This window comes from Cnephaeus nilssonii (assembly GCF_951640355.1).
Source record: "Cnephaeus nilssonii genome assembly, chromosome: 16".
Classification (NCBI taxonomy): domain Eukaryota; kingdom Metazoa; phylum Chordata; class Mammalia; order Chiroptera; family Vespertilionidae; genus Cnephaeus; species Cnephaeus nilssonii.
The window spans coordinates 57,110,737-57,138,671 of record NC_137087.1 but is presented as its reverse complement, the minus strand read 5'-3'; the positions used below and the strand labels follow the sequence as shown (position 1 = coordinate 57,138,671).

The 27,935-nt window shown below is 54.3% G+C and overlaps 3 protein-coding genes and 1 long non-coding RNA gene across 6 annotated transcripts; 2 read left to right on the top strand and 2 right to left on the bottom strand.

The window, feature by feature from the left end:
• Positions 1-788: 788 nt before the first annotated feature.
• On the bottom strand, positions 789-19,337 carry TUBGCP2 (tubulin gamma complex component 2). Its single transcript, XM_079793687.1, has 18 exons — positions 19,197-19,337; positions 15,466-15,648; positions 14,332-14,460; positions 13,444-13,620; positions 12,181-12,340; positions 11,124-11,331; positions 10,723-10,922; positions 10,180-10,369; positions 8,900-9,045; positions 6,797-6,977; positions 6,144-6,324; positions 4,547-4,719; positions 4,209-4,337; positions 3,672-3,792; positions 3,307-3,450; positions 2,563-2,691; positions 1,546-1,709; positions 789-1,029 (listed from the first exon to the last, which is right to left on the bottom strand). The coding sequence occupies exons 2-18, from the start codon at positions 15,613-15,615 to the stop codon at positions 894-896; spliced, it is 2,718 nt and encodes a 905-aa protein (XP_079649813.1). The 5' UTR covers positions 15,616-15,648; positions 19,197-19,337; the 3' UTR covers positions 789-893.
• Positions 9,059-10,098, top strand: LOC307112749. The gene is made up of 3 exons (XR_013814748.1): positions 9,059-9,209; positions 9,244-9,447; positions 9,678-10,098. It is a non-coding gene; the product is annotated as an uncharacterized lncRNA (long non-coding RNA).
• On the top strand, positions 19,242-22,462 carry ZNF511 (zinc finger protein 511). Of its 3 annotated transcripts, none has more exons than XM_079793692.1 (6): positions 19,242-19,461; positions 19,678-19,751; positions 20,272-20,473; positions 20,621-20,745; positions 21,405-21,539; positions 22,235-22,462. In XM_079793692.1, the coding sequence occupies exons 1-6, from the start codon at positions 19,342-19,344 to the stop codon at positions 22,311-22,313; spliced, it is 735 nt and encodes a 244-aa protein (XP_079649818.1). In that variant the 5' UTR covers positions 19,242-19,341; the 3' UTR covers positions 22,314-22,462. The 3 variants fall into 3 exon arrangements, with proteins under 3 accessions (XP_079649818.1, XP_079649819.1, XP_079649817.1); XM_079793693.1 differs by having other exon boundaries at positions 19,242-19,494; positions 22,264-22,462; XM_079793691.1 differs by having other exon boundaries at positions 19,242-19,494.
• A 2,423-nt stretch (positions 22,463-24,885) lies between these two features.
• LOC307112942 (homeobox protein MSX-3-like) lies at positions 24,886-26,621 on the bottom strand. Its single transcript, XM_079794104.1, has 2 exons — positions 26,329-26,621; positions 24,886-25,707 (listed from the first exon to the last, which is right to left on the bottom strand). Exons 1-2 carry the CDS (start codon positions 26,540-26,542, stop codon positions 25,295-25,297), a joined length of 627 nt encoding a protein of 208 aa, XP_079650230.1. The 5' UTR covers positions 26,543-26,621; the 3' UTR covers positions 24,886-25,294.
• Between the last annotated feature and the right edge of the window lie 1,314 nt (positions 26,622-27,935).

Genomic DNA, 27,935 nt, shown 5'->3' with positions numbered 1-27,935 from the left:
TTTGCTCACAGATGGCATCTATACAACCTGCCAAGAGGAACCGTTTGTGGCTTGCCTAGCCCTGCAGGGCAGCAGCCCAGGCCAAGAGCCACTCCCACCTTCACCCCAGGGACCTTGTCTGTGCCCAGGCTGCTTCTGGTCTCTTTCCTCCTCAGGTGCCAAGGACGCCACCTGGAGCAGGTGGTTCAAACTGAATTTCAAAAATGACACGCATGAGAGCCAGCAGAGTGGCCCAGAGGTGTTCGTGGCAGCAGCATCCTCAGGCTGGTGTGCCATCTATTGCCAACCGGGGAGGTGGGAACAGCAAGGGCAGGTACTGCCGGACGGGAAGCCAGGTCTGTGGAATGGGCTGGGGCGGGCATGTCCCCCCTCAGGGCTGTCCTGGGGGCAGTCCTAAGGGACAGCGGCCTCAGCCTCAGCCTCAGCCCCAGGCTGCGGATCAGTGGACACGGATCACAACTCACCGACAGCACAAGGAGCTGCTGCCCCCTAGCGCCAGGAGCGAACCCCAGCCCAGGGTGTGAGGGGCTCTGGCAGACTCCAGGGAGCCCAGCCCGTCTCACCCCAAGGCACCTTGGTCATTATCCTAATGTTGCTCAAATGCCTTTTTCTTTGAGGCCAAAAAACAAAATCCCCTAAAGTGCCCCTGCTCTACTTAAGCGGCTCACAGGTAAGCACCCCACCGGAGACGCCCCTCTGGTCTGGGAGGCTGCTCGGCCCGAGAAAGACAAGCTGAGCACAGGTAACATTCAGACTTCGCACTTAAATGGTAACAGCGCACCAACACGTCCTTCAGGAACAGTTTATTAGAAACCCCGAACTCCGCTATCCGCAAGAGCACCCACCAGCCCACCCGTCCCTTCAGTTGTGGTGGGTGCAGGGCTCCGAGGGCCTCACTGGGCAGTGACGGCGACTCTGGGCGCTGGTGCTGGGGGCCCCCGTGGCATCGGCACTTGGGGGGCTGCCTTCTGGCTCCTCTCTGCAGACAAGCGCTCCAGGCGCTCCGTGTAGAAGCCGTTGAAGTCGAGCCTGAAGGGTGAGGGCAGGGCCGGAGTGTGTGGGCACCCACCCTGCGGTGGCTACAAGACCCCTGCAATAGGTGGCAGGGACACCCTTCCATCCCCATCCTCCCACGGCCCCCATCTCACTGCTCATGACTCGGGGTGACACTGTTGCTGGGGGAAGGTAGAGGGCTGAAGGGGGTCCTCCGTGGGTCCTGGCTCCAGGGGCACCACGGAGAGTGAGGCTCACCTAGGCCCGTGGACACGGACCAATGGTGGGGGCATTGCTGGGCAGCTTGCCACGTGCTGGGGAATGCACACCAGGGGACAGATGCGTGCTGTCACTTCAGGGAGTGACGGGGGACCAGCAGCAGCATAAGGAGGCCAAGGACAGACACCCTCAGGCCTGAGCAGAACTGGCCTCACGTTGTCCATGGTGACCCGAGCGGGTGAAGGTGAGAGAAGACAGCAGGGAGCCAGTGAGGGAACCTGGGCCTCGCGGGGCAGGGACAGTGCCCACGACAGCAAAGCTGCCCACACCCACCTGGAGATGACGCTGGCCATGCCGTGCTCGCAGTCGCTGGTACTGTAGATGCTCAGCCGGGCCAGGAGGTCAAGTAGATGGGCTGAAAAATTCTTATCAAACTTATTGATGGTGGCCTCGAAGCTGGAGGCCAGCTGCGGCGTGTCCACATGCTCGGCCAGGTGCTGGAAGACAGGAGCCCAGCTTGCCTTTACCTTCCATTTAAGTTCTTCCAATAGAAGAATGGACTTCAGGAAGTTTCCAAGTGATAAAAGGTATTGGTAGGGCATCATAAAAGTTCCTGAGACCGCCCTAGCTGATTTGCCTCAGTGGATAGAGTATCGGCCTGCGGACTGAAGGGTCCCAGGTTCGATTCCAGTCAAGGGCACATGCCAAGGTTGTGGGCTCAATCTCCACTAGGGGGCGTGCAGGAAGCAGACGATCAATGATTCTCTCTCATCTTTGATGTTGCTATCTCTCTCTCCCTCTCTCAAATCAATAAAAATTTATTTAAAAAAAAAAAAAAGTTCCTGAGACCACAGGATGGAGCCGCCCTGGGCAGGTGGGCCTCTCCTCCTGCCCACAGGGCACCAGGGTTTTCTTTGTGCAGCTCAGACTCCAGCACAGTCCGTGTTCTCTCCTGCCCGTGAGGGGGACGAAACAGGGACCACGAGAGCTGAACCCATGACCCCTCCCACACACAGACCCACATCCTGGCATCTGAGAGCGGCCTGACCTTCAGGTAAGTAAACTCTAACCTACGCTTGCTGAGCGCCAGGTTCTGCAGGGCAGCCCTACAGCCTGTTGTGCAGATAAGCTGGCCTCACCCTGGTGCTCAGCCGGGCTGGGGTTCGAGGGTGAGCGGATTTCTGTGGCTTGTGTTTGGAACCTAATTTTAAGATGGTTGTCTTTTAATCAAACAAAAGCCAGAAATGAAAGGGTGGTAGCGGGTTTTGTTTTTAAGTGTTAGAATCCTCCCACTGTCCAATCTCTCAGGAAAATGGAGGACTTGCTGGACTAACCCCCGAGGCCACGCACCTTCCTGGCGAGCTCCTTCCGGGTACGCTCCTCCGCCCGCTCGGCCTCGGTGGGCGGCCCCTGCATCGTGCCGTGTTCCAGAGTCAGGCGGCCCAGCTCATCGTCCAATTTCATGCTCTGTGTAAACCTCTTGGGGGCCCGAAAAAAACCTTTCATTACAACCTATGTGCTCCCACTGAAACACCCCCTGCACACCGGACATCTGCAGACTCGAGGACAGAGGGTGGGCCCTCTGGGAGGCTGCCGACGGGCCAACACCATTTCCAGTCTGCCCGTCACAGGCTTATGGACCTATTTTTCTGAAAACACTTGCTTTTCATGGTGTTCTCCAGTTTGCAATTCAACATGGCTCCTAAATGTCTGTGAAATCGAGTTCACCTACTCCTGACCCCTTTGTCATCAGCTATCACATCGCAGGCTCTTACTCCACCTTCCCACTTAGTTCAGATGTCTCAGCAGCCTTCAGCCCTGGTGAACCCCCACATCACCCCTTCTGCCTCCTGACACTGTTTTCGGTACCACTGCTTTTGAGCCACTGCTTTTGACAGACGCCCAATAAAAATGGAATCAAGTAAGTTCTGACAAAAGGATTGCAAGGTATTCAGAAACAGGCCAGGACAGAGAACCTGCAGCCAGGATCCTGCCCACGGGCCAGGTGGGCTCAGAAGGACACTCAGGAGCACCTGCTGCCTGACGGACGGACAGACAGAGAGGGAGCAGGGTGGGCAGGGCTTTGGCACGTACCTGCATGCAGTTAGTGAACATGACGCACACGGACATGAGCTTGGAGAAGACCTTGAGCAGCTCGGGGTTGGTGAGCATGCAGTCCTTCAGGCAGTTGTCCAGGAAGCTTGTGTGGTGCCCCAGCACGTCGTCGATGTTGGAGGCCTGCAGGGAGCACACCCAGATTGACGTGTGCCCCGGGGCTTCAGCCCTGGCTTTGCGCATGTCCGTGTTATTTCCATTTAAAAACTGAGGCTCTGAGTGAGGCCTCGCTGGTGGCATCACCCTGACACCCACCCTAGCACCTTCCTCTCTGAGGACCTTGCAATGTGAGGGCCCTGGTTGCTGCAGAGTCTAAGTGTTACAGTAGTTAAGTCAGAACTCACGGACTTCAGGTTTTTCTCGAGGATGTGCCAGGTGGGCTCCATGACCTCGAACATCATGTAATACTGAATGTTCTGAACAAAGTTCAGCATCCGCTGTCGCAGCGTGAAGGCGCCGGCAAACCTGGGTGAACAGAGACATCCAAGACACGCTGTGGAGCTGGCACCTGTACAAGATCCTCCTGCTCCCCACCAACCCCAGCCCCAGCGTGTGCACGTGGTCAGCAGATACACCTGCTCTGAGCACAATGATGCAGCTCCTGAGGCTCAGACACAGGCACAGCAACACCTGGGGCCACAGACCAGCAAGCAGAGTGCCTCAGGCTTAAATAGGTGGAGTGCTGAACCACAAGGGTCCCCACCCTGGGAGGAGGCTCACGGTCCTTTGAGGGCTCCCGCCCAGACAGGGCGTGGTGGCAGGCCCACAGGTCTGTGCAGGCGGCTGGGGGACGGGGCCGGTGCACCTGGTGGTCAGCAATAGCCCTGCACTGCATGGGTGTGCATCCTAGGACCGCTTCCCCGTGTGGACAGAGAACGCACCACTTGGCGGAGTGCAGTGCGTGCTGCTTGGCGGCCTTGTTGCTGATCCAGACGCTGCAGAGCTGCCGCTCCACATGCTTGCAGTAGAACATGTGCCGGAACAGCATCTGGTAACGCGTCAGGGCCTTCCTGTGGAGGAGAGGGCGTGGGATCCCACCGACACCTGACATCATAAACGAGGCTCCGGCTGTCAGACACACAGTTCCACATCCGGGCCACCAGGCTGCCAGTTAACCCCCACAGGACACAAATGGCTACAAACAATGCAGCAGGCAGGCACATCTGATCCTTCTCCCTGCAAACTACTCACTGAAGCTGCTGCCCGGGGACCCACTCACCTGTTAATGATCAGCGACAGGGGCCACTTGACCACGTAGTCGAAAGAGAAGGCCTCCAGGCCGCTCAGAGAGAGCTCCGTGGGGTCGGCCTGCACCATCGCCTTCTCCTGCTTGGTCTCAATGGCCAGAACCCGCAGGAGCTGAGTGATGAGGTCATGAGGCATCAGGTCAATCTTGGGGGAGAGAAATAGAAGAACATGGAGTATGACCCCTTCGTAAAGTGTGCAGCTGTCTAACCGCTGTGCTCTCACCTGAAGGCAGTGCAGTCATGTACGGTAACTGTAACTGAAAAAAGTGTGTGTTTTTTTAAAATAGGGAACGCTTCACAAATGTGTGTGTCATCCTTGCGCAGGGGCCATGCTAACCTTCTCTGTGTCGTTCCAATTTTAGTATATGTGCTGCCGAAGCGAGCACAAAAATTTTCATTTAAAAAAATTTAAAACAACTTACTGAAAAAAAGCATTAAGTCGTGACCCCTACCCCACCCGTGCATATCAGCTAGAAAAGCAAACCCAAGACTGAGGTAAGTTCCTAAAGACGGATTCTAAATCTTGGAGGCTGGCTTAAAAATACCAACCATTCAATAAATACTGCTTCAAAAATAAAACCACTTTCACTCTGGCCGGATAGTTCAGTGATTAGAGCATCATCCTGATTAACCAAAGCCGTAGGTTCCATCCCTAGTCAGGGCACATACAAGAATCGGCCAATGAGTGCATGAATAAGTGGAACAACAAATCCAGGCTTCTCTCTCTCTAAAAAGAAAAACAAGCAAAACAAGAATCCAGAGAAACTGAAACCAAAAATTGGTTCTTTGAAAGATCAATAAAATTAACAAACTTGTAACCACATTAACTAAAAAAGGGGGAGAGAAGACTCAAATGAGAAACTGAGAAATGAAAGCAGGGACATTACAGAAATGTCAACCTTACAGAAATGAAAAGGATCATGAAAGCTAGTTCTAGCACCAATGCTAGGTACACAAATGACCAACCTGACCTGAGAAGCAACAGACACTCTGCACAGACCTGCAGCCAGCAAGGAGACTGCGACGTCGTCAATGGAAAATTCTACCAAATGTTTAAAGAACTAACACCAATCCTCCTGACACTTCCAAACACTGAAGAAGAGGGAACACTTCCAGCTCAATCTGAGGCCAGTGTTACCTGGGAACCAAGCCACACACACCACAGGAACACTCCAGGCCAGTCTCTGAAGACCAGGGACGCACACATCCCTAACACTGCAGACTGAATCCAGCTGCACAGTGAGAGGGTTACACACCATGACCAAGTGGGACTTAAAATGCAAGGATGGTTCAACCCACAGAAATCAGTTTAATACACAATGAAGGGGGAAAAACAGGATCGTCTCAGATGAGGGAGAGAGGAATAGAAACATCAGTGATGAGAGAGAATCATCTATCAGCTTTCTCCCGCACGCCCCCTACTGGGGATCAAGCCCACAACCCGGGCATGTGTCCTGACCGGGAATGGAACCATGACCTCCTGGTTCATGGGTCGACACTCAATCACTGAGCCACACTGGCCAGGCTCCGGGGCTTTATTTCAACCATCTTTCTCAGGTAAAGGCCCACCTTGAGGTCGTCCTTGAAGGGGTCTGTGTTGGCGGTGCTCATGCGCAGGGCCAGCTCCAGCAGCGCCTCCAGGCGTGTGGGCGTGATGTCATCCACTGGCTTCTTCAGCTCTTCCTCTGTGAGGTCCATGAAGTGCACAAAGAAGTCCCCCTGGTCCATCAGGAAGTAGCGCTTGATGGACCTTGGAGAGGAGACAGGCAGACATCAGTGAGACCACGGGGCATGCAGACCAGCCCAAACTCTGGAGAAACGTGGCAGGTGACGGACAAGAAAAAGCCACATGCAAAGGGCTCCGGCCACATGCATACAAAGCGCCATGACTGTGGTCACTTATGATGAGCTGCAACAAGCAGCTCTCTCAGGCAGGGGCACAAGACCACTGTGCCAGGACCTGCAGGATAGCTGCCAGAAAGGGGTCAGTGCAGGCCAACGAGGGGGGTGCAGAGGGGTCACTGTGGGAGCCAAGGAGGGACCTGGGGACCCCGGGAAGGGAGCAGGCTGGGAAGGACGTGTCCACAGGTGTCAGGCAGTAAGACTGGAGATGACCTGGCCGTGTGCCCATTTGTAAAACGACAGATGGAACTGCTGGGAGCTCCGTGTCTTAGCCAAACCTTCTGCACATGTGCCCGCGCTAACACGGCGGAAGCGCACACCTCAGGTGCGCCACGAGGTCCTGCTCCTCCATCAGGAAGTCCAGCAGGACTTTGCTGGCGTAGTTGAATGCCTTCTCAATCTGCTCCACATATGCTCGCTCCTTCAGTGTATAGATGACCTCTTTGGCTACTGGGCAGGTGACATCATGACCACACTCTCTGACCACATTGAGATACTTTCCTGAAAAGAGATGGAGGTAAAATTAAGAATTCTGTTGTACATACAAGTTGTGGCCACACACAAGCTAGAGGACTGGACACAGAATGGACTGTGAGGACAACTCTGAGCCTGCTCTAGCCATAGTGGCGACACCACGGTCACCAGCCGAGGTCAGAAGCAGTGGTTTGCCGTGACTGTTTACATCTGATTTCTTGAATCGAGAGCATGGAAGCAATCTCAAGAAGCCCTGAGAACCAGCTTCTAAATCATCTTCCAACCCGTCCCAGACAGCCCCGCGCTCACCAAACGCCCAGACCCTGCTGCCAGCCCGTCTTCAGTCACTCCCCATTCACGTCTCTAAATAAGGCTCCTGCCCCAGTGGGGTGACTAAGAACCCAGTGGGCCTGTGTCCTTGATGGTTTTCCCTGTAATGTGTGCAATATTGTGATATAACCACCAATACTTGGTTTTCGCCCGTTTCCAGCACTGAGTTCCTAAAACCCGTGTAACCTTGTGATTCGGAAGCCCCTCCACCCATACCTGAGTTTATGCTAATGGGGTGACTCTTGGCAGGCCCCCCCAGAGAGCTGACGGTGAGGCTGGTGGCCAGAGGAACCAGCCAGGTGATGAGAAGGCTGGAACTTTCAGCCTCGCCCTTATGTCTGGGGAGGGGCCAGGGGCTGGAATTGAGCTAATCACCAGTGGCCACTGATTTACCCAATTGTGCCCATAGGATGGAACCTTCAGCACAACCCTAAGCAAAGGGGTTTGAAGAGCTTCCGGGTTGGTGAACATGTCCACCTGCCAGGAGGTGGTGCACCCCAGCTCTCTGGGGACAGATGCTCCTGTACTGGGGATCCTTCTAGATTTCACCCCACAAACCTCTTCACCTGGCTGTTCATCTGAATCCTTTATCAAATCCTTTATAATAAACCAGAAACTGAGTTGCTAAATTGTTTCCCTGAGCTCTGTAAGCCGCTCTATCAAATTATCAAACGTGAGGAGGGATCATGGGAATCCCCAATTTGTAGTCAACTTGGTGGCCTGGGACTCATGGCTGGTATCTGAAGTGGGACAGTCTTGAGCAGGGGTCCTCAAACTTTTTAAACAGGGGCCAGTTCACTGTCCCTCAGACCGTTGGAGGGCCGGACTATAGTTTATTTATTTTTTCTATTTTTTATTATTATTATTTTTTTATATTTTATTGATTTTTACAGGGAGGAAGGGAGAGGGATAGAGAGCTAGAAACGTCAATGAGAGAGAAACATTGATCAGCTGCCTCCTGCACACCCCCTACCAGGGATGTGCCCGCAACCAAGGTACATGCCCCTGACCGGAATCGAACCCGGGACCTTCCAGTCCGCAGGCCGACACTCTATCCACTGAGCCAAACCGGTTTCGGCCGGACTATAGTTTAAAAAAAACTATGAACAAATTCCTATGCACACTGCACATATCTTATTTTGAAGTAAAAAAACAAAACGGCAAAAACACCCGCATGTGGCCCGCAGGCCGTAGTCTGAGGACGCCTGGTCTTGAGGGACTGAGCCCTTAACCTATGGGGCCTGCAGTACCTCAGGTAGTGTCAGGACTGAGTCAGATTGCAGGACACCCAGCTGCTGCCCACAGAGAACTCGGGACCTGGGTGTTGGTGTGTAAGTCTGGAGTCAGTGTTGTGAGAAAGTTTTCCTTTAATAGCAGCAGAGTTCTAAAAGTGCAATAGCTATGAGGAAGGAGAGGCACCTATTGAGACAACCTCTGAGGCTCGGGGAACAAATGCAGTCAATCAGACCACAGGAATCAGACACAGCCTGCACAGCCCAGCGCCTGCCTGCCCACCCCTGCCCACCCCCAGGACACAATCACAGAGGACACTCGGCATGTCCGGGAGGATGGGCCCCTCTTGAGGCCTGCTGTTCCCCCTCCCCCACCCCAGGCATCACCTGTGCTGAGCACCTTGCCCGCCATCTTCTGTAGGAAGGACGGGATCTGTCGCTGCACCACAGTGTACCGCTGGTCCCAGTACCTGTCGTTGTAGTCCTCCTGGATCTTCTCTTTCCGCAGCTCGTGCTCCTCGACCATGAACTCGCTGAAAGCAGGAAGGCATCTTGGGTCACAACCATGGAGGCCAACCACAGAGGCCAAGCACAGTCTCACTACCGTTAATTCTCAACTGTGAATTAATCAAACCTGCCAACCTCACTTGGGGTAGCGAGGTGACCTGGGGCCAGAGAGAGCTGGGGTCAAGAGCAGGTTGGGAGGCTGATTTGCCTCTCAACGGAACCAGCCCTTCCTCCCACCATGCATGTGGTAACAGGACATGTTGGGGACGCTTTCCTGTCCACCAGAGCCCAGACACCTCACATCCCGTCTCAAATATCATCTACGCACCAGGACCTCAAAATCACATTCCTTACTCAGCCCATCGCACCAGCTTTTATTTGGGTCATTAGTAGAGAGACTATTCTTAGACCACAAGTCTATTTTTAAGGTATTTTGACAAGCCCTAACTGGTTTGGCTCAGTGGATAGAGCATCGGCCTGCGGGCTGAAGGGTCCCAGGTTCAATTCCGGTCAAGTGCATGTACCTTGGTTGCGGGCACATCCCCAGGAGTATGCAGGAGGCAGCTGAATCGATGTTTCTCTCTCATAGATGTTTCTCTCTATCCCTCTCCCTTCCTCTCTGTAAAAAATCAATAAAATATATATTTCTTAAAAAAAGATATTTTGACAAGTCCTGGACCATCTGGTTCAGTGCTCAGAGCATCAGTCTATGGGCCTAAGGGTCTTGGATTTGATTCCAGGCCAAGGCATGTACCTCGGTTGCAGGTTTGTCCCAGGCCCCTGTTCAGACACATGCGAGAGGCAACCAATTAATGTTTTTCTCTCTCTCTCACTCCCCCTTCCTCTCTCTCTAAAAAAAATCAATGGAAAAAATATCCTTAGGTGAGGATTAAAAAAAAAAAAAAGGTATTTTGACAAATACACTTCTCAGCCTTTTGGCTAAAATCGAGTGTAAAATGTTCTGACAAATAAATCTCAACCTAACAGAACTCTGTGAGCTGACATATTTCGTCGTATGCATTTATATCCGTCACACTGAGGAGCCCACACAAAGGCAGCTCAGAGGCCAATCTGGGTCCTTCATGTGCACCACACAATAGAATAAGCTGAAGAACCTCCTGCCCGCCCTCCACATCCCCAACCCCACGTCCCAGCCCCACCTGTACGGGTCATTGATGATCCCCCTGTAGATCCACTTCTCCAGGATCTCAAAATAGGGCACGCTGGCGGCCTTGGTGAGGTACAGGCACAGCTCCTGCGCCTGGCTGTCACCTGTGTAGTTGAAGCTCCGGTCGTGGAGGAGGCTCAGGGTGGACCCCCCAACACACTCACCTTTATCCACCGAGGTGGCTGCAAGGGGAAGAGGTGCTCAGTGCAGAGAAAGGGGAGGCCACGCAGAGCCTCGCCTCCAACCTCCTCCTGGGACAGGTGCTCTTTATGGGATACATCCCAAAGTTGTAGTTGCACATAAAGTTTACCAGAGCTTCCAGTTTCCTCCCGCGAATCAGTAAAACCTGAAGCTCCACAGCTTTGGCCTCACAACCACGGTGACAAAAGCAAGACACGAATGACGAGCAAGCTGGCCCAGGGGTCCCTCCTGCGACACTACCCATCTCATCTCACATCTCAGTGGTCCACCACAGGATCCGCCTGCATGCACCCCGCCCCGCCCCCAAGGCTCTCCCAGCCTGGGGGAGACGTACCGAGGGAGGCCAGGATGTCCACGGTGCGCATGGCCGGCTGCACATAGAACCAGAGCTTCTGCAGCGACAAGAGGCCTTGCCTCTGCAGCTGCTCCAGCTGCGTCACCAGGATCAGGTACTCCTTCACCAGGGTCCTCATGGCAGCCGCCAGCGCGTGGTTCACCTGCCCGTATTCGAAGGAGGACTTCTCCTCGATGAACCTACGAGGAAAGGAAGTATCCAGCACCCGAGAAGCTGCGAGCTACGTTTGCAGATGAGGTTAGACATTCTGTGCTTGCTCTCAGGCCCAGACTGGGCTCCCTGCACCTGTCCCCAGGCCCTTCACATCGTGCCAGGAGTGAAGCTGGTTGGCACACGCTCCGGGCCAAGTGTGCCCGAGAAGGCCGGTGTCCAGCGCCTACCTGGTCACAGTGGAGTAGCTGGCAGCCACTGGGAGGATCCTGTTCACCAGCTCCCTGATGGACTGGTCCAGGTTGGGGTCCACGAGGAAGGTCCGGCTCTGTCTCCCGGTGAGGGGCTGGGCGGTGATGTATCTGCCATCCACACCTACCAGCACGTAGAGCAGGTCCTCCACGACAGCCGACTCCTGGGCGGCCAGGGGCAGGGAGCCTGTGGGTTGCAAACACCAGCTGGGGCCACACGCCTTGACTCAGAGCTCCCCGTTCCCACTGCCTCTCTCCTGACCTAATCTACCTGCTGAAAGTCACGCTCTCACTCGTTCTCCTCTGTAATTTCCTCAAATAACTACGATATAAGAACTAGCTGTTCATTTGGCTTCAACTGATCCCATCGGGGCACCAAAGGCTGAGATTCCAAACCACCAGGAGGAACAGCGCTGACCGTTCGGCAGGCTGGGAGCCCATTGGAGCCTGAAAGCACTAGGCAGGCAGAAACCTCTACACGCAGGGACCTGCCTGCACTTAAAAGGACAGTCAGGAATCTGAAAAGCACGTCCCATGGGGTCTGCGTGCAGCGTTTATTACAACTCGGTAAGTCTGGTTGCTCTGGGATAAAAGGGAGGTTTCCTTAAAGACCTTAAAACACAATTTCTATCATAAACACACAACGGGATACCACCCAACGGACTTGAGGTCAGTCCCAGGCCATTGAGTAGGGCTGCCACCAAATGCCTCAGGGCCCAGGCAGCTCCCAGCCCCAGAAGGACCCTCAGTGTCCTCCCTGACACCTGTTGGGACAGATGGGGAGCTAGAGGCAGCACCAGGAGAAAGGTGTCCCTGAGAATCACCCCTGCTGCCCATACACAAGCCACCCTGGGGTCCCCGAGACCACGGCCCGGCAGCACGATCACACGGCACCACATCTGCAGGTTACAAACATGCTGGCAGCACACACACCACACCACTTGTCTACCTGTGGGCACAGGATGGGCTCTGAGCACCGTGGCCACCTGTCCATGGAGTCACCACACAGGCAGTTAGAAGTAAGTGCTTCACATACCTATAGGCACAGCTGTGTCCGTGCTTAGGCCTGAGCCGGTCAGAAAATCCCCGATCAGCGTGGGCCTCTCGTACACCCAGGCAGGGAAGACGGGGAGGCGCTGGCCTGAATTTTTTTTGTTCTGCTTGTCTCGAAGCATCTTTCTTGTAAGTTCCAGAGACTGGTGAGAATTTTTTTAAAAGCGAAGAACAAAGATATACTTTTAGTACAATTAAAACTAACATCACTGAGCACGAGGGTTCGATAAGTACGTGTATAAATGAAATGACTCCCAGCCCGTCACCATGCAGGGGCTGGGGGCAAAAGAGATGGAGACCCAGGCCCTTGACAGGGTGTCGGTCTGTGCAGGGCCCACATATTAAGGAGCACGGGCAGTGAGGGCACCTCACCAGGGCAGGCTGACCCCCGGAAACACCTGTGCTTTCTCCTGGCAGTTCAGAGGCTAGACATGAGCTGCTGGGTGAAGACATGGCCCCAGCGACAGATGGTTGGAGAAGGGGTGCCCCATCTGAGCCCTTGGGTACAAGGGACAGATGGAGAGGGCCACACTAGGAAAGGCTGGCTCCAGGCACATGCACAGGGCAGTGTCCTCCTGAGGGACTGGCCGCCAGAAGATGACCAGGGCCATGGAGGTGGCTTTCAGAAGCACTGGCTTAGGAGTGAGAAAGGCAGGTGCAAACCCAGTTTCCTCATCTGTCACACGGGGTGTCGGTGTGAGGGCTTTGTGAGGTGCTGCACCAGCACATGCCCACCAGTGCTGGCCACTGTCCCCTTCACAGCTGCTGTGCTCAACAAGCACATACTAAGCTCAGACCCTCACGGGGACACAGCTCTGTGGGGCTTGAAGGCCAGAGGCAATGCTGTGAGCAGACGACTTACATCAAAAGAAGAGGGCAGTACATAAACTCAGAAGCACGAAAGGGCAGTAAGTATAGAAGAAAACGATCTAGAGAGAAGTGTCTATAAAGTGTAAATTTAAAAAGAACAAATGGTTAAAAATTAGCAGAGGGAAATGGAAATTGCATTGGCTGAACCCACACAAGTGCCTTGCAGCAGGCGAAGTCAACTGCCTGGGTGGGACAGAACCTTCCTGAGCGTTCACCGTGCCCAGGATCCTGTCCACACACCGCTAGTCCCGATCAGCGTCTCCGTGTTCAGATTCATCTTTAACAGATGACAGGAGATGTGCACCCCCTGCTGGCGCTCCCTGCCCCGCTGCAGTGAGTGTGGGCGTGTGGGCGTGTGGGCGGCGGGTCACCGTACCTGCTGCAACGTGGAGCCCGTGGCCACGCTGCCCAGCTGCTTCCTCAGCTCCTCGAGCTCCTGCATGGAGATCCTGGAGGCCGTGGCAGGGGCGCTGAAGCTGGTGGTGCTGCTGGCAGTCACCGTGGCTGCCAGCTCGGCTCTTTCCCTCGCATTCTGCTGTAAGTACTGCAGAGTCTGCACACACAGAACCCTGAATGACAAGGGGCCGCACACGTCCGCACTCTGCCTGGCACCGACACCCCACCCCCTTCTTTCCCAGCCCCAATGACCACATGAAGCGTGAGAGCAGGGGCTCCCGTCAGTCCTCAAGCTGCAGTCTGCTCTCCCAATGCTTCCTGCCACCAGGTTCAAGTCTTCTACTCACAAGGAGGGACACGACAGCTGCTTTAACAGCCAATTCCCAAACTCCATTCCCAGGGGCACTGCCTTTTCTCTACACACGACTGGCCCCCTACCTGTCCTTGGCACTGGAGGGTGCGCCTGCACCCCTGAATAGACCCTGAGCTTGGGAAGCAGGAGGAAGGACCTAATGCATTCCTGAGCGCTCCCATGTGCCATGGCTCCCGCAGCTCGATATGTGCTTTTCTTAGCATCAAGTACACAACTTCAAACTAACAAAAAACATGGCACAAGACAACAACAAAAAAGCTCCGCCCCCGAAGTAACTACTGTCAGTACTTCCCGTGTTTCTGTCTACCACTCTGAGCTATTTTCATTCTGACAGGCAGGCAGAGCAACAGGAGGGGCGCCCGCGATAGCAGGCTCATGAGGCGTTATCTCTACCGTGCAAACCTGTGTGCTTACAACACTCGCCGGAACTGCCCACAAGGCAAGCTCCCCACGCGCCTTCCCTGATGTGCCTGACCCTGAGCACGACAGAGTTACCTCTTTGTCCTCCGTGAGCTTTGACAACAGGTACACCAGTGGGTCAAGGTTCCTTGTGTTTTTCGATTTCAGTTCATCATATTTCTTCAGAAAGTCTTCTGGAGTACGAGAAAATTCTGCTATTTTAACCTCAAAAGAACAAACACAAGTGATTTAGTGACAATCACTAAGAACTTCCAGAAAATTGAACACAAAAAACCAAATGGAGTAAAATTAGGTAGGCTAAATAATAATCGTATATTGCTGAAATAAAACTAAGAAGACTCCTCAAATAATTTGTGAAACCATTTTCCTCCAAGGTTCCCTTTCCCAAGCCTTATGTCACAGAATAACCATGAATTTTTCCCCTGGTAGCTTATGCCTCAATTTTCCTCTGTTCCCTCTTGAATTTATCATCATGTACTGGTTCAGGGGTTAAGTTTTCTCACTGGTTTTTAATGTTCCCTTTGAAATAGATTAAACGTAATGTGTGTTCCTAAATTAATGTGCTCAGTGAATCTTTCTTTTTTCTTTTCTTTGTTAATCCTCACCAAAGATATTTTTTCCATGGATTTTTAGAGAGTGGAAAGGCAGGAAGGAGGGAGGGGGAGAGGGAAAGAGAGAAATATCAATGTGAGAGACACACTAATTGGTTGCTTCCTGCATATTCCCCAACCGGGGTCAGGGATCAAACCTGCAACCCGGGTATGTCCCGCCCCCTTGACCAGGAATCGAACCCACGACCCTTTAAGTGTCTGGCCGACGTTCTAACCATTGAGCTACACTGGCCAGGACTCAGTGAATTTTTCTAATTATCCTTGTGCCACTATTAAGCTGGCTAAATAACTGAAGCTTCTTAATGTGTTTTTTAAAAGATTTCAAAGTTACCTTTTACTGCAGATCTATAATTCTGAATCATATATTTTTTGAATAAAGAAAAACAATACACTTTAAAGAGATTTCAGTGTGGCCACGGGGTCAGCAGAAGCACTGAGCTGAGCAGACACTTGGACCATGGAAAGCACTTGCCATGTTGTCGGACATCATCACTGGCACTGCTAGGGCCACCCAGGAGCCAGGAAGGTGGGCTCTGTGCCCAGCACGGGGACGGGCTGTCTTCACCAGTGACAGAGCAGCGCGGGGACGGGCACTCACCTTGGCACTGTGTGCAGACACAGTGGTTGTGACGTATGGGGTCCTGTTCTTCTGCAGGAGATCAATGTAAACCTCGGCCCCATCCCCTCCATGGACACGCAGCAAGCTGAGCAGCTCATTGACATCGTGGTGAATCCGAAACTCACTCATAGTTTTGGCCCTGAGACATCACAGTATGTTCTCCTAAAGATAGGATGAAAGCTATTTATAAAACAAACCCTATTAATAAGAAATTTTTAAAGCAACCAATTTTGGCCAATGTCAGGTCTATGAGAAACAAAACCACCATGTGGGCCACACGATGCCCCTTGTAGGCCACCATAACCACCTACAGCCGGCTGTCTACTCCCCGTAGGTCTCACTGGAGTTCTCCTCTCCCTGCAGGTGGCGCTCCCTGCTAGGGTTTGTCATTTCTTACAGGCACAGTCTCCAGTGGACAGGCTCCCTTTGGCAATCCACACTCCAGCCAGATTGTAGGCCCACTCCTCAGCTCCGAGCCTGCAGGTGCAGACAGTGTAGACTCCAAGGCCTGGGCCCTCCTTCACCCTGGGTGACATCACCACCCAGGGCTCTGGGCCAGTGGCTGGCAGACAATTTTCTTGTCTCGGCTGGGCAGACCCAGGGGACCTGATCTACACAGGCCTAAACTACTGCCCCCTGTCCCAGCTTGGGTATTCAAGCTGTTCCAGTCCACGAGGCCCACACCTGGTTCTCAAATCCTGCGCTGTTTCAGGTTTGCGTGCTCTCTGCACTCTGGTACCTAGGACATTTCCTCCTCTTGCCCAAGCTTGCCTATATATGCAGCAGCTTTGGGGAAAATTGCTACACATTTCCTGTGCATTTGAGTTGGGTGGGATTCTACTTCAGCTCAGTCTACCCTGGCAACCAGATGTCCCAGGGTCTCACCATTAGATACAGAACCCTCTGGCATCAAAGTCATAACTGAGATATCCCCAAGGGGACAGTAGTGGCCTGCATGGCGGCTTGTTCTCCCACTGATGACTGGCCCAGTTAGCCATCACCATCAACAGTGCTGATAAAAGGGAGTGAATACCCTGACTGGTGTGGCTTGGTAGATAGAGCATCGGCCTGAGGACTCAGGGGTCCCGGGTTCGATTCCAGTTGGGGGCATGTGCCTTGGTTGCGGGCACATCCCCAGGAGGTGTGTGCAGGAGGCAGCTGATTGATGTTTCTCTCTCTTCGATGTTTCTGGCTCTCTCTCCCTCTCCCTTCCTCTCTGTGAAAAAAAAAAGGGGGGGGAGTGAATAAACACACAGCGGTAATTAACTATAGATTAAAAAAATAAAAATGAGCAAATTTTACATGCTTCACATAAACATTTCAGTCTACCCACGTAAAGTTCTTAACTTCAGATCCATGAACAAAAGAACTGTTATCAAGGACAGTCAAGTCTCTCTGTGAATTTCCTGAGAGGCTTTTTCAATAGATCCTCAAAGGCTCTGTGACCCAAAAGAGGTTAGGAGCCACTGTGCTGACAGCTGCAGTGAAGACACCATAAGTCAAACAAAACACCAAGCAGAGCCGACCCAGCCCACACTCCACAGCTAATTACCAATGAATACTAATTGTAACTGTGATCTTGGGGGGTGGAAAACAAGTTCTCCGGATGTAATTACAGTTCACAAATTGTAAGCACCAAACACTGGCCAGGTGCAGATGTCTCCAAACGTGAGGGCAGAAGAGTCAGCACGAGCTGGAACCCAGGTTGCCAGCGCAGGAGCTGCTACAAGAGGCGCTGACAGTAACTACAGCTGCAGCGTGAAGGGAGCAAGCAGCAGCAGGGCGCAGGCTGCGGGGCCTGGCTGAGCCTGTCCTGACCCAGCTCCCTCCAAGGAGGGGTGAGCGGTATACTCTCCCTGAGCTACTGCAGAGATGAAATGCAGTTCCTGTAAAGCCTGCACACAGTAAGTTATTTAAAAAGCAGGTCAAATGTCACCGTTACTGCAAAAGGCCAACCAACTGCAAATGTGCATTTTACCTGAGAAATGGCTGGTTCTACAGTAGGGAAACTGGATCTGACTCACTGACGCCCTAAACCACTGCTACCTCATTACTCCCAGAGGGCCATGAACCAGGCGCTGCAAACCCAGCAAACAGAGAAGACAACAGAACTTCCCCCTGGCGACCTAGTTTCCCCACATTCCATGTGGTTTCTGCGGGTTGTCCTTGTAAGTGCAGGACGCAGGATCCTTTGGCCATGTAAATGGCAAGGACATTGTGTTTACCACGGCAAGCACACACACCTCCCCCAGACACAAGCAGGTTGAGAGAGCTCTTCTGAAGATCATGATTGTTTATTTAAAAACTATCTTCCTGTCCCCATGTCTGAGGTGCCCACTGTTCTCTGTGGATTTGGGAACAATTCCTGCAAGAATGGGGGCTCTCACCTGGAGGCAGGGCCCCTGAGGGACCCCTGGTTGTCATGGTGACTGGAAGGCACAAGAGGCCAGGATGCTAAACATCAGCAGCATCCATACTAAATGCAACTCGGAAGAACATTTAATTGCAATGGCTCACTTGACCTCTGTGACACTCCAGAGTTCTCTCCAGTCAGAACAAATGGACAGACTTCTGTGCGGGAACAAAATCTACCTCCTCCACACGCGTGAGCCGCCGCCTTAGTGGGCTAAGACGCCTACTTCACGCACACTGGTGAACACGGAGGAAAGTGAGTCTCTGTTGAGAGTTCAAAGCTAATTTCTCAAATTGGCTTGAAAAAACATTTTTTAATGTTTTTTTTTTTTTTTTAGAGAGATAAACATCGACTGGCTCCTGCATGCCCCCTACTGGGGATCAAGCCAGAACTCGGGTATATATGCCCTGACCCGAAATCAACCAATGACCTCTGGGTGCATGGAACAACGCTCAACCAACTGAGCCACAGGAGTAGGGCTTGAAAAACACTTGAAAACTTGTGAAAAACCTCAATAACCCTAATGCTTTTTCAGAGACAGAAAAAGTATTAAGTGATGAAAAGTCTGGGTTTGTCCAGTGCTCTTCCTGGGCACGTGAATGACCAGCTGGCGATGTAGCCACAACCTTCACTTCCAGAATGAAATGACCAAGTTTTATTACATATTTTCAATTGCTTAAAGAAAAGCAGCCCCGCTTGCCCTTGCTCGTATACATGCGCACGTTGTGCTCGATGCTGAAACATCCTGAGCCAGAGTCTGTGAGCACCTGGTCCACCCTCCACAGTAAGTCTCATGTACACCTGCGTCCCTCATGTGTCTATCTATCACGTTTTAATCGGGTAACTGCTTGACTTCCTTCGATTTCTGCACCGTGAGCTCAGGAGCTGAGCGGCTGCAGGAGACGGAAAGGCAGGCGGAGCGTGCAGGGCCAGACCAGCCGCGAGAAGGACACAGGACCAAGGTAATGGAAGCCACTGAAGGCCTTTAGACAAAGACTTCCAGTAAAGCCTGAGTCTCCTGGGGACCCTCTTTGGTGACTGGTTTGGAGACAATGACCCAGAGGCCGCCGAAGCCAGAGACAAAGCCGTGCGGGCGCGGGTACCGGCAGCGGCCCGGGAGGGACCGGGGTGTGAGCCTCTGCAAGAGGAACCCTGCACCACTAGGATCTGGGAAGGACCGTGGCGTTCGCTCCGGGACTGAGCTGCCCCAAAGCGCGGCTTCTGCTCCGCACGGGCTGGGGTCGGGTCCGAGGGCAGCCCCGCCGCGCACGGCCCCTGGGCGCCCGTCTGCACTCACCGCCAGCGCCGCGCCACTGCCCACACCCGCCGAAATCCGCCGCGCAGCCTGAGCCGGAAGCGGAAGTGGCGCTCAACGTCACGTCCGGCCCCGGCCAGCTCGCGGACGGTGGCCGACAGGTTGTGGCTACGCGGGGAACTGGACGATGCAGCTGCCGCCCGCGTTGCACGCCCGCCTGGTGGCGGGGCCCGGGGCGGCTGAGCCGCTGCCCGTGGAGCGAGACCCCGCGGCCGGGGCCGCGCCTTTCCGCTTTGCGGCGCGCCTGGTACGCTTCCCGCGGGAGCATGAGTTCTTTGAGGTGCGTCAGTCGAGCTAGGGGCAGGGCTTACAGCTGTGGGGCCGGGGCCTGGGCGGGGCCTGGGCGGGGCCTATGGCTCCGCGGGGTGGGGCCTACAGCTGTCGGGCGGGGGCGGGGCTAAGGCGGGGCGGGTCGTAGCCCGGTGGGCGGGACCTTCAGTTGTGCGCCCACCGTGTTCTGCAGGAAGGGGACGTGCAGCGGCACCTCTACCTCCAGGACGTGCTTACGGGGGTGGCCGGGGTTCCCGAGAGGCCCAGGTGAGCTGCTCTGCGCCCAGCGCCGCCTCTCCTCGCCCCCCACTTTGTCCCCTTCCCGGGCCCCCAGTCCTGCCCCTCCCTGGTGACCTGTCACCGCGCTCTCTGCTTGAACCACCGTCCTAGCCCCGCTTTGTTGAGTTCTCCACTACCTGGCTGGTCTTTGAAAATTAACTTCTCAACAAAGAAAGATTTGGGCCCTGGCGGGGTAGCTCAGTTGGTTAGAGCATCGTCCCTATGGGCCAAGGTTTCGGGGAACCTGGTCAGGACACGTACAAGAATCAACCAATGAATGCGTAAGTAAGTGTAACAACAAATTGATGTTTCTTTCTCCCTCTCCCTTTCTCTCTCTCTAAAAATCAATAAATAATTTTTTTAAAAAGAAAGTAAAAGAAAAGCTATAAAAAAGAAAGCAAGATTTGGAATTGGGAAAGAAACATTCCGAGCTTTATCAGACCACTTAAAGGGAAGTTGTGAACAGCCTAATGTTTTTTTGTCAGCCAGCAGTGGTTTCCTTTGCCAGGGTGCCTGAGTTCACCTGTCAGATGGCCGGCTGCTGCCAGGTATTCGACACCCTGGAGGATTATGAGCATCACTACCACACTCTGCACAGAAACGTGTGCTCCTTTTGCAAGCGGGCCTTCCCCTCGGGACATCTGCTGGACATCCACATCCTGGAGTGGCACGATTCCTTGTTCCAGATCCTGTCTGAGCGGCAGGAAATGGTGGGTGATGCAGTCATATCAGGGGCTTGGACTGGAGCTGTCTGCCTAAGGGTCAGAGCTCTCAGCTCTTGGGTGGGGCAGGACCAGGGGCACCTTCCCTCTCCAGCCCCCATCCCTGTGGATGGCGGGACACCATTTCTGTTTTAGTATCAGTGCTTGGTGGAAGGCTGCACAGAGAAGTTCAAGACCAGCAAAGACAGGAAGGACCACCTGGTGAGACATCACCTCTACCCTGGGGACTTCCGGTTTGATAAACCAAAGAAAACCAAAGGGTATGTGTGGCCACCCCTGGAAATCAGAGAAGCCTTTTGAGTATATACACACATAATCGATATATGTCTCTCACATCGATGTTTCTCTGTCTCTTCCCCTCCCTTCCAGTCTCTCTAAAAACCAATGGAAAATAGCCTCTGGTGAGGATTAACAACAACAAAAATTTTTTTAAAGGCAAAGTGAAATTGTTATACCTAAATTTATAAAAAGTGGCATCATTGCCAAAACCGGTTTGGCTCAGTGGATAGAGCGTCGGCCTTCGGACTGAAAGGTCCCAGGTTCGATTCCGGTCAAGGGCATGTACCTTGGTTGCGGGCACATCCCCAGTAGGGGGTGTGCAAGAGGCAGCTGATCGATGAATCTCTCTCATCGATGTTTCTAACTCTCTGTCCCTCTCTCTTCCTCTCTGTAAAAAATCAATAAAATATATTTAAAAAAATATTTAAAAAAAAAAAGTGGCATCATAATGTTCACTTTTGACCTTGCTATAATCCTTCTCCTTATTCTGGTAGCCTAAAAATTACACAATGCCAAAATAGTTATAAAATGTCTGCAGGAAAAGAAATAGTCTCTTTCTGGTGAATTAATTTCTGCGGTAGACGGGACTGAGCTGCCCCAAAGCACGGCTGAGCCCTGTAAGCCCCTCTGCTTCCCACAGCTCATCCACTCCCATGGCTGCCGTGCAAGTGCCAACAGAAGCCGTGGGGGATGATGGGGACACCATGGAAGTCTGCTCTGACCACGTGACGCCACCCCCAGAACCCGTGGGTGAGAAGCGGACCTGCCGCCACAGGTCAGTAGCTGCGTCTCTGAGGTTGTGAACGTGCTGGGAGAGAGAGATGCTGCTCCTCTGTGAGCTTCTATGGGAGTTGGGAGTCTGGCTGTTTCGTTCTCGAGGGTAACTTAGTGTCTGGCTTACTGCTCTTGGAAGCCCCGCAGCGCAGGAATGCGGAGCACCGCCCCCTTTCCTTCTGGATGGAGAGAAGCTCATTTGTAATTGCTTAGGTTACAACTGTGAGTCCGTCTTTCTAGTGTAACTGCACTTCCATTGGGTTAAACTTGAGTTCAGATCTAATTTGGGGGAAATGTTGGACAAATGAAAAAAATCGCCAAGGAATCCAGACTGATGTGAAAAGGACTCGTGTCCCTTCGCTGCCTTCGCACAGCTGCCTGGACTTTGGCCAGTGAATGAGTCCAGATGCCAGTGGGCAGTTAGGGTTTCAGTGCAGGGAGGGTGACAGGAAGTCAGCTCTGGAGAGCTTGCTGGGAGCCGGTCCCCATAGGAAGCCGGTCAGAGGCACTGGCCAGCTGCAGTAAGGAGCTGCCCCAGGGCCCCAGAGCAGAGTGTGCAGGAAGGAAGAGCCGCCATTAGGAATGTTCCATGAGGGAAAGAGCATTCTGGAAGAAGAGGAAAAGACTGCTCTAGGAATTGGGCTGTTAGTTGGTAAAAGGTATGACTCTTTAGTCTGAAGATTTCTTCCATTTCAGAATACCTTCCACCGTCTGTTTTGGTCAAGGTGCATCGCGAGGATTTAAAAGTACCAAGAACAGAAATAAGCACCAGTGACGACTGAGCCAGAGAGCGGGCCTTTGCCACCCTTCATGTCTCGGTCCTTTGGGGAATGGCGGGGTGACGCCAGTTAACAGTATCAGCAGAGAGACCACAGATTTCGGCACTGACTTTGCTCCCACCCCCCTCCCTCTGAAGGGACCATCCTGCAGATGTTCTTTATAAAGCATATATTTTTTATTTATGGTCTCTAGTCATCATTTCTATATGGTTGAACTAAGCAGGGAAATGAGCAGTAATTACGTTCAGAAAGACTTATTTATTATAATTATTTTTTATCCTCATCTGAGGATATGTTTCTTTGTTGTTGTTTTTTGTTTTGTTTTTAGAGAGAGAGAGAGAGAGAGAGAGAGAGAGAGAGAGAAACATTGACCAGAGATTGAACCTGCAACCTTTTGGTGTGCGGGATAACGCTCCACCTGGCCAGGGCAGTTCTCAGGAAGATTTATGAAGTCTTGGCACCTCTGGAGGGGTGAGTGGGCAGGGTGCCATCAGTGAGAACTTGTGCCTATTGGAGAGATCCTGGGTCATCCTCTACTGAGCTCTGAGCAAACCTGTTTAGAGGGCAATGACAGAGAAGACTGACAGGTGGCGCCTGGGGCAGGGCGGTCAGCCTCCCCAAGGAAGGACAGCCACAGGCAGAGGGAAGGGGCTGGCACAGAGCTCGAGTGCCTGGCTGGTGTCTTCCTGGCAGGAACAGAGCAGATGAGAGTCTGCAGTCCTCTCATCGATGGTCACCAGGTGGCTAAGGAGAGAGCACGCCGCAGGGGCATGGGGAGCCACAGCAGGGAGAAGCAGGTTTGGGCAGGCATGTGGAACACAGACCTATGCTGAAGGTAGCCCGTGGACAGAAACAATGGGTCAGCTCTCTTTTTTTTTTCTTTTCTTAAATGTATCTTGTTTTTAAAAGAGCAGTTCAGTTGAGAGCTGAAGAGCCCAGTTATAACAAGTCCTTATGCTCTAGCACTGTTGCTTGGCCCGATTGGGTCAGCTCTCTTTTGATCAAATACGGGCTATGGGGGTAGACCTGGCAGAATGGGGACCGCCTGCAGAGCCTCCCTCCAGAGGCCTCCTCTCTCGTAGGGTTGGGGTGCTTTTAAGAACCTCTAATGTGCTCTAGCTGGTTTGGCTCAGTGGCTAGAGCATCGACCTGCAGACTGAAGGGTCCCAGGTTCGACTCCAGTCAAGGGCACATGCCCAGGTTGCAGCTGGATCCCCAGTGTGCAGGAGGCAGCTGATCAATGATTATCATCACTGATGTCTCTCTCTCTCTCTTCTCCCTTTCTGAAATCAATACAAGTATACTTAAAAAAAACACAAAACTCAGATGTGAGAAGAGGGTCAAGGTTCTGAGTAGCCTTAAAAAGCAACGACTATGCTCTGTGAGGCATAAGGCACATGGGTCAGGTCAGGTCAGGTCATGGGTCATGGCTCTCAGGCCCTTCAGCCCCTCTCAAGCTCCCTTTGTGCCACGGCCCACCGCCTTCTCTGGTGTATTTACAGGGTGGGTCTGTCCTTGAAGACCCTGTCTGGAGTTGGGCTCTGAGTTTAAACAGCTCAGCCCCATGGGCACAGGCCTGGGAGGGATGGCAGTGTGGAATGTGATGCCTCTCTCATTATCAGCCTTCATTTCCAGCAGCTTCTACTTCAAGAATTGGGTTAGTTTCCATTTAAAATCCATCGTGAATTATCATTTTCCAGAAACACAGGGAGAATAATGGCCAGTCATAGGCAATTTAGTGCACTGTCATCACTACTTCTGGGACTTCTCCACTTCTCCGTGGCTGTTCCCTATGGGGCAGCACCTCAGCAGCCCCCTGAGTGAGTAAAACTGAGCGGGCAGGCCCAGGGAGAGCAGCACCAGCGACCTAGGGAAAGGGGCCCGGCCTCCCCTCCCTCTGGTCACCTCCGGGTCCTGGGAGGCAGGGTGAAGGCGGGAGGGGGCTGCCCACAGCGAGGATCAGGCTGAAGGGTCCAGGGGGCTCCCACCCGCCCCAGGCACCTTGACAGTCTCAGTGCAGAGCCTAGTAGAGCTGAGGCAGCTGGGAGAAGCCTCAGGAAGGGTCAGACCGGCACCTTCCTCCCTCGGGCCATGGAGACCTGAACTGACAGCGTGTTGCAAAGAAGCAGAGCAGGATGACCAGCAGGTCCCTGGCCATCCTGGCCGAGTTAGCCAATGCCCTTTGTATGGACCCTGAGCCTTAGCAACTCCTCCTCCTCCCCAGCCTAGCACCAGTCTAGGATCCCTGGGGAGCCCAGCGGGCAGGGCATGCTCTCCATGCCCATCTGCAGCTCCGTGGCCATCCTGCCTCTCTGCGTGGACACACCCCTACACACCCCCACATCCCACACATACACAGACACACAGTCCACAGACAGCACCTTACCCCAGGCTCTAATAAAAAATACAGAAAAAATCCCCTAAACTACGAGTGCAAGTTTCCATTCTGCCACGATGGTAACGCACCTAGTTAGTAATCAGTGCCCTTCATTTCAGCAGTCCTGGCACCAAACTGTTTTCATTTCTTTTGCGGGAATCCGTTTCTTGCTGCCCCAAGACAGTCTGGCGAATCCTTCTGAGAGGAGCCCGTTACCGAAGCAGGGGCGTGGGAGGGAGGTCTCACCGAGGAAACTTCAGAATACTTTATTGGCTGCCTTGTACAAAATAGGAAGCTCGACCCGGCCCATTTCGAGGACAACGTATGAAACTATGTTCACTGTCTTTCAGGGAAGTGTCTAGAATGAACATGATTTTTTTAAAGTCCTTAAATAGCTGTCAGATACCCACAAATAGGCTTGAGGCATCAATTATAACATTGTATCAGCAACAACAAAAACCTGAAAAGCAAAACAAAAAAAGACCAACGGGACGCAGGGGGTTTTCCTGGAGGACTGGGGTGCGCAGCTCGCCTGGTCCTGCGCCTCCCTCCCCTGCGGCCCCCCAGGCCACCACCTGGCAGGGCGTGTGCCCAAGTCCCCTAGGAGAGGTAATACACGCCGTAAGCGGTGATAGGCGCTGCGAAGAGTCCTGGCACCTGAGGCAGGGTGCCCGCAGCACCGCCATAAGCGCCCGGGGAGCCTTGAAGGTGGGTGCCCAGGGGGAAGGGCAGCGCGAACGCGGGCAGCAGCGGCTTGGCCTCCAGTTTCAGCTTCTCCAGCTCGGCCTCCTGCAGCCGCTTGGCCTTGGCCCGGCGGTTCTGAAACCAGATCTTCACCTGCGTCTCGGTGAGGCTCAGGCTGCTGGAGAACTCGGCCCGCTCGGCGATGGACAGGTACTGCTTCTGGCGGAACTTGCGCTCCAGCGCCAGCAGCTGGGCGGTGGTGAAGGGCGTCCGTGGCTTGCGGTTGTTCTTGTGTTTTCGGAGGGTGCAGGGTGGAGGACTGGGGGCGCCTGGGAGGAAAGAGAAGCACACATTGGGTACTCAGACGCCGGCTGTGCGCTCCCCTTTCCGACGCTCTTGGATCCCCTCCCCGGCTCTGTGATCGCGCCCACAGAGGCGACGAGACCCCAAATGCCACGGGGGTAAGATAAGCAAGGCACCGGGGAGACGGTGCGTGTAGGGGCGGGCCACTGTGGACTCGGGCTCTTGCTCCCCAAATCCACGGCCCCGCACCCCAGGGAGGAGGGGAACTCTGCCCACTTGGAGAGGCGAGAAGCTTGTGCTGGAGGCCGCCTCAATAACGGCGAGGAGCGCAGAGATGAGGGCTTGGCAAAGCGGAAGTTCACCGTCCTGGGGACGGCCGGGGCTCCAAGAAGCCTCAGGGCTTTGGGGTGCCCCCTCCGCTCCCAGGTAGAGCGAGAGGCTAACTGTGTGGGGCGCGGGAACGGCTGCGGGGCGTGCGCGCGCCCGAGGGCCCGGGTGGGCTGGCTTCTCTCTTGGCCCTAAGGCAGGGCGGGTAGTGGCTGGTTACTTTCCCAAGTTAGAAGCGACAGCGCCCCTCCCGCCCTGGTCCTTCGAGCTGCCCCAGACGGGCTCTCTCGCGGCCCGGGACCGTGCGACGGGACACTTACGTGGGGAGGACGAGCGGGCGGCCGGCGGGAACCTGGCCCGGGACTCCGCAGCGCCCCGCGGCCTCTCCTCCCGGGGCTCCGCGGGCTCCGGGCCCAGCCGGTGCTGCGCCTCCAGCAGCGACTCGACACTGAAGGGCAGCGGGCCGGGCCCCGCGCGGTCCCCGCCACACGTCCTGAGCCCAGGGGAGTTCATGCCGAGCGACGCCGGGGCCATGCGCAAGCCAGCGGGCGCGGGGCTTGCGGGGCCCGGCCGGCGCGTCGCGGGGGCAGGCTGCCTGGGACTCGGAGGCGACCCCGCCCTCCGTACCCTATAAAAAGGCGGTGTCCTTTTCATGAGCCGCTGTCCAATCGCCTTGGCCGCTGTCGCATGGCCCAGGCGTCCATTGGCTTTGCTGACCCCGGGGGCGGAAAGGATGGGGGGGCGGGGCCGCCGCCTGGCACCCGCGCGTCCATCCCGGGCCGGAGCCCTCCTGGCGCGCCCCGGCGCTCTCGCTGTGCCCGCCGCCTTCTCCCGGAGCGCTGCGTGCCCGGCCCACGCTCCTCCTGTCCTGGGGGCTGCTGAGACTCCCCGGGAGCACCCGGAGCTGACCCCAGCCTCCCCACTCCGAAGAGTGGACAGCGGGCGCGACGGGGCGAAGTCGTGGTCCGAGCACCCGCCCTTGACCGCGCGCAGATCCTGCGCAGCGAAGAGCGTGGCGCCAGGCGCCTCCCGCCTCGTCGTCTCTCCGTCGCTCGCCGGCTGTTCTTCCCGCTGCACCCCAACCCCAAGCTGGAACCCTCGGCACGTGCCCACTTGGGCCCAGGCGCTCTCTGCTCACCCTGGGGGCCCATTTGACGGACCCCTCACGCAGACCGGGAACTGGGCTTCCTCCATTCCACCGCCTTGAAGTAGGGCCGAGGTGCCCTTGCCTCTGAGTGCTTTTCCTGCACCTGTAGCGGCAGAGCGTCCTCGGGGTCAGGGGCCGCCCCTCCCACTGCCTGTCCCGCGGCCGGGTTCTAGGAGCAGCCGGTGGGGACCTCGGGGGAGGCGACTGGGCTCAACCTCCTACCCGCCTCCGACGCCGGGCTGGGGACCCTGGAGGGGCGCCTGGTCAGGAACGCGGAGTCTGCCTCTGGGTGTTGGGTTCACCTTCTGTCTCTTTCGCCCCGCTTTTGCTCGGGAAATCGTCGTGAGACCGGGGACCTGGCTCGGAAGAGAAACCTGTGCTTACTCGGATTCTTTTTCCAAAACTGGTCCAATCTTTGGTTTAAAACCTTCCTGAGTGCTACAGAGGAGGCGTCACTCCGCAATCTCTCCTTGAGTTTTAGAATAAATCATGAGATGGGTTTAGCGGGTAACGACTTCCTATCTTGTTAATATCCCAGAACACAGAAACAGCAACCTAAATCCATTTATATTTATTTTTTGAGAAACTAAAGTTGCTTTAATGAAATCCAGCTTTGGGGGACAGTGTAACCGTCTAGCTCAGCCAGAAAAATTCAATTAGAAAGTTTTTTTTTCTCCATGCAAATGTAGAAGCAAGGCTGAAAGGGGCCCTCAGACCGGCTCCAGGGCCAGGCCTGGTGTCTGCTGCAGGATCAGCTCTTTCTATATTCCAAGATGGATT

What these genes read in the sequence shown, in the direction of transcription:
- TUBGCP2 (XM_079793687.1), bottom strand. Translation starts at nt 15,615, where the DNA reads ATGAGTGAGTTTCGGATTCACCACGATGTCAATGAGCTGCTCAGCTTG. An exon ending in GACCTCGTGGCGCACCTGAG is followed by an intron (nt 6,325 to 6,796) that starts GTGTGCGCTTCC and finishes CTCCTCTCCAAG; the next exon opens with GTCCATCAAGCGCTACTTCC. An exon ending in GGAAGGAGCTCGCCAGGAAG is followed by an intron (nt 1,710 to 2,562) that starts GTGCGTGGCCTC and finishes CCTGTCTTCCAG; the next exon opens with CACCTGGCCGAGCATGTGGA.
- LOC307112942 (XM_079794104.1), bottom strand. Translation starts at nt 26,542, where the DNA reads ATGGCCCCGGCGTCGCTCGGCATGAACTCCCCTGGGCTCAGGACGTGT. An exon ending in CGCCCGCTCGTCCTCCCCAC is followed by an intron (nt 25,708 to 26,328) that starts GTAAGTGTCCCG and finishes CTTTCCTCCCAG; the next exon opens with GCGCCCCCAGTCCTCCACCC.
- ZNF511 (XM_079793691.1), top strand. Translation starts at nt 19,342, where the DNA reads ATGCAGCTGCCGCCCGCGTTGCACGCCCGCCTGGTGGCGGGGCCCGGG. An exon ending in GGGAGCATGAGTTCTTTGAG is followed by an intron (nt 19,495 to 19,677) that starts GTGCGTCAGTCG and finishes CGTGTTCTGCAG; the next exon opens with GAAGGGGACGTGCAGCGGCA. An exon ending in AAACCAAAGAAAACCAAAGG is followed by an intron (nt 20,746 to 21,404) that starts GTATGTGTGGCC and finishes TGCTTCCCACAG; the next exon opens with CTCATCCACTCCCATGGCTG.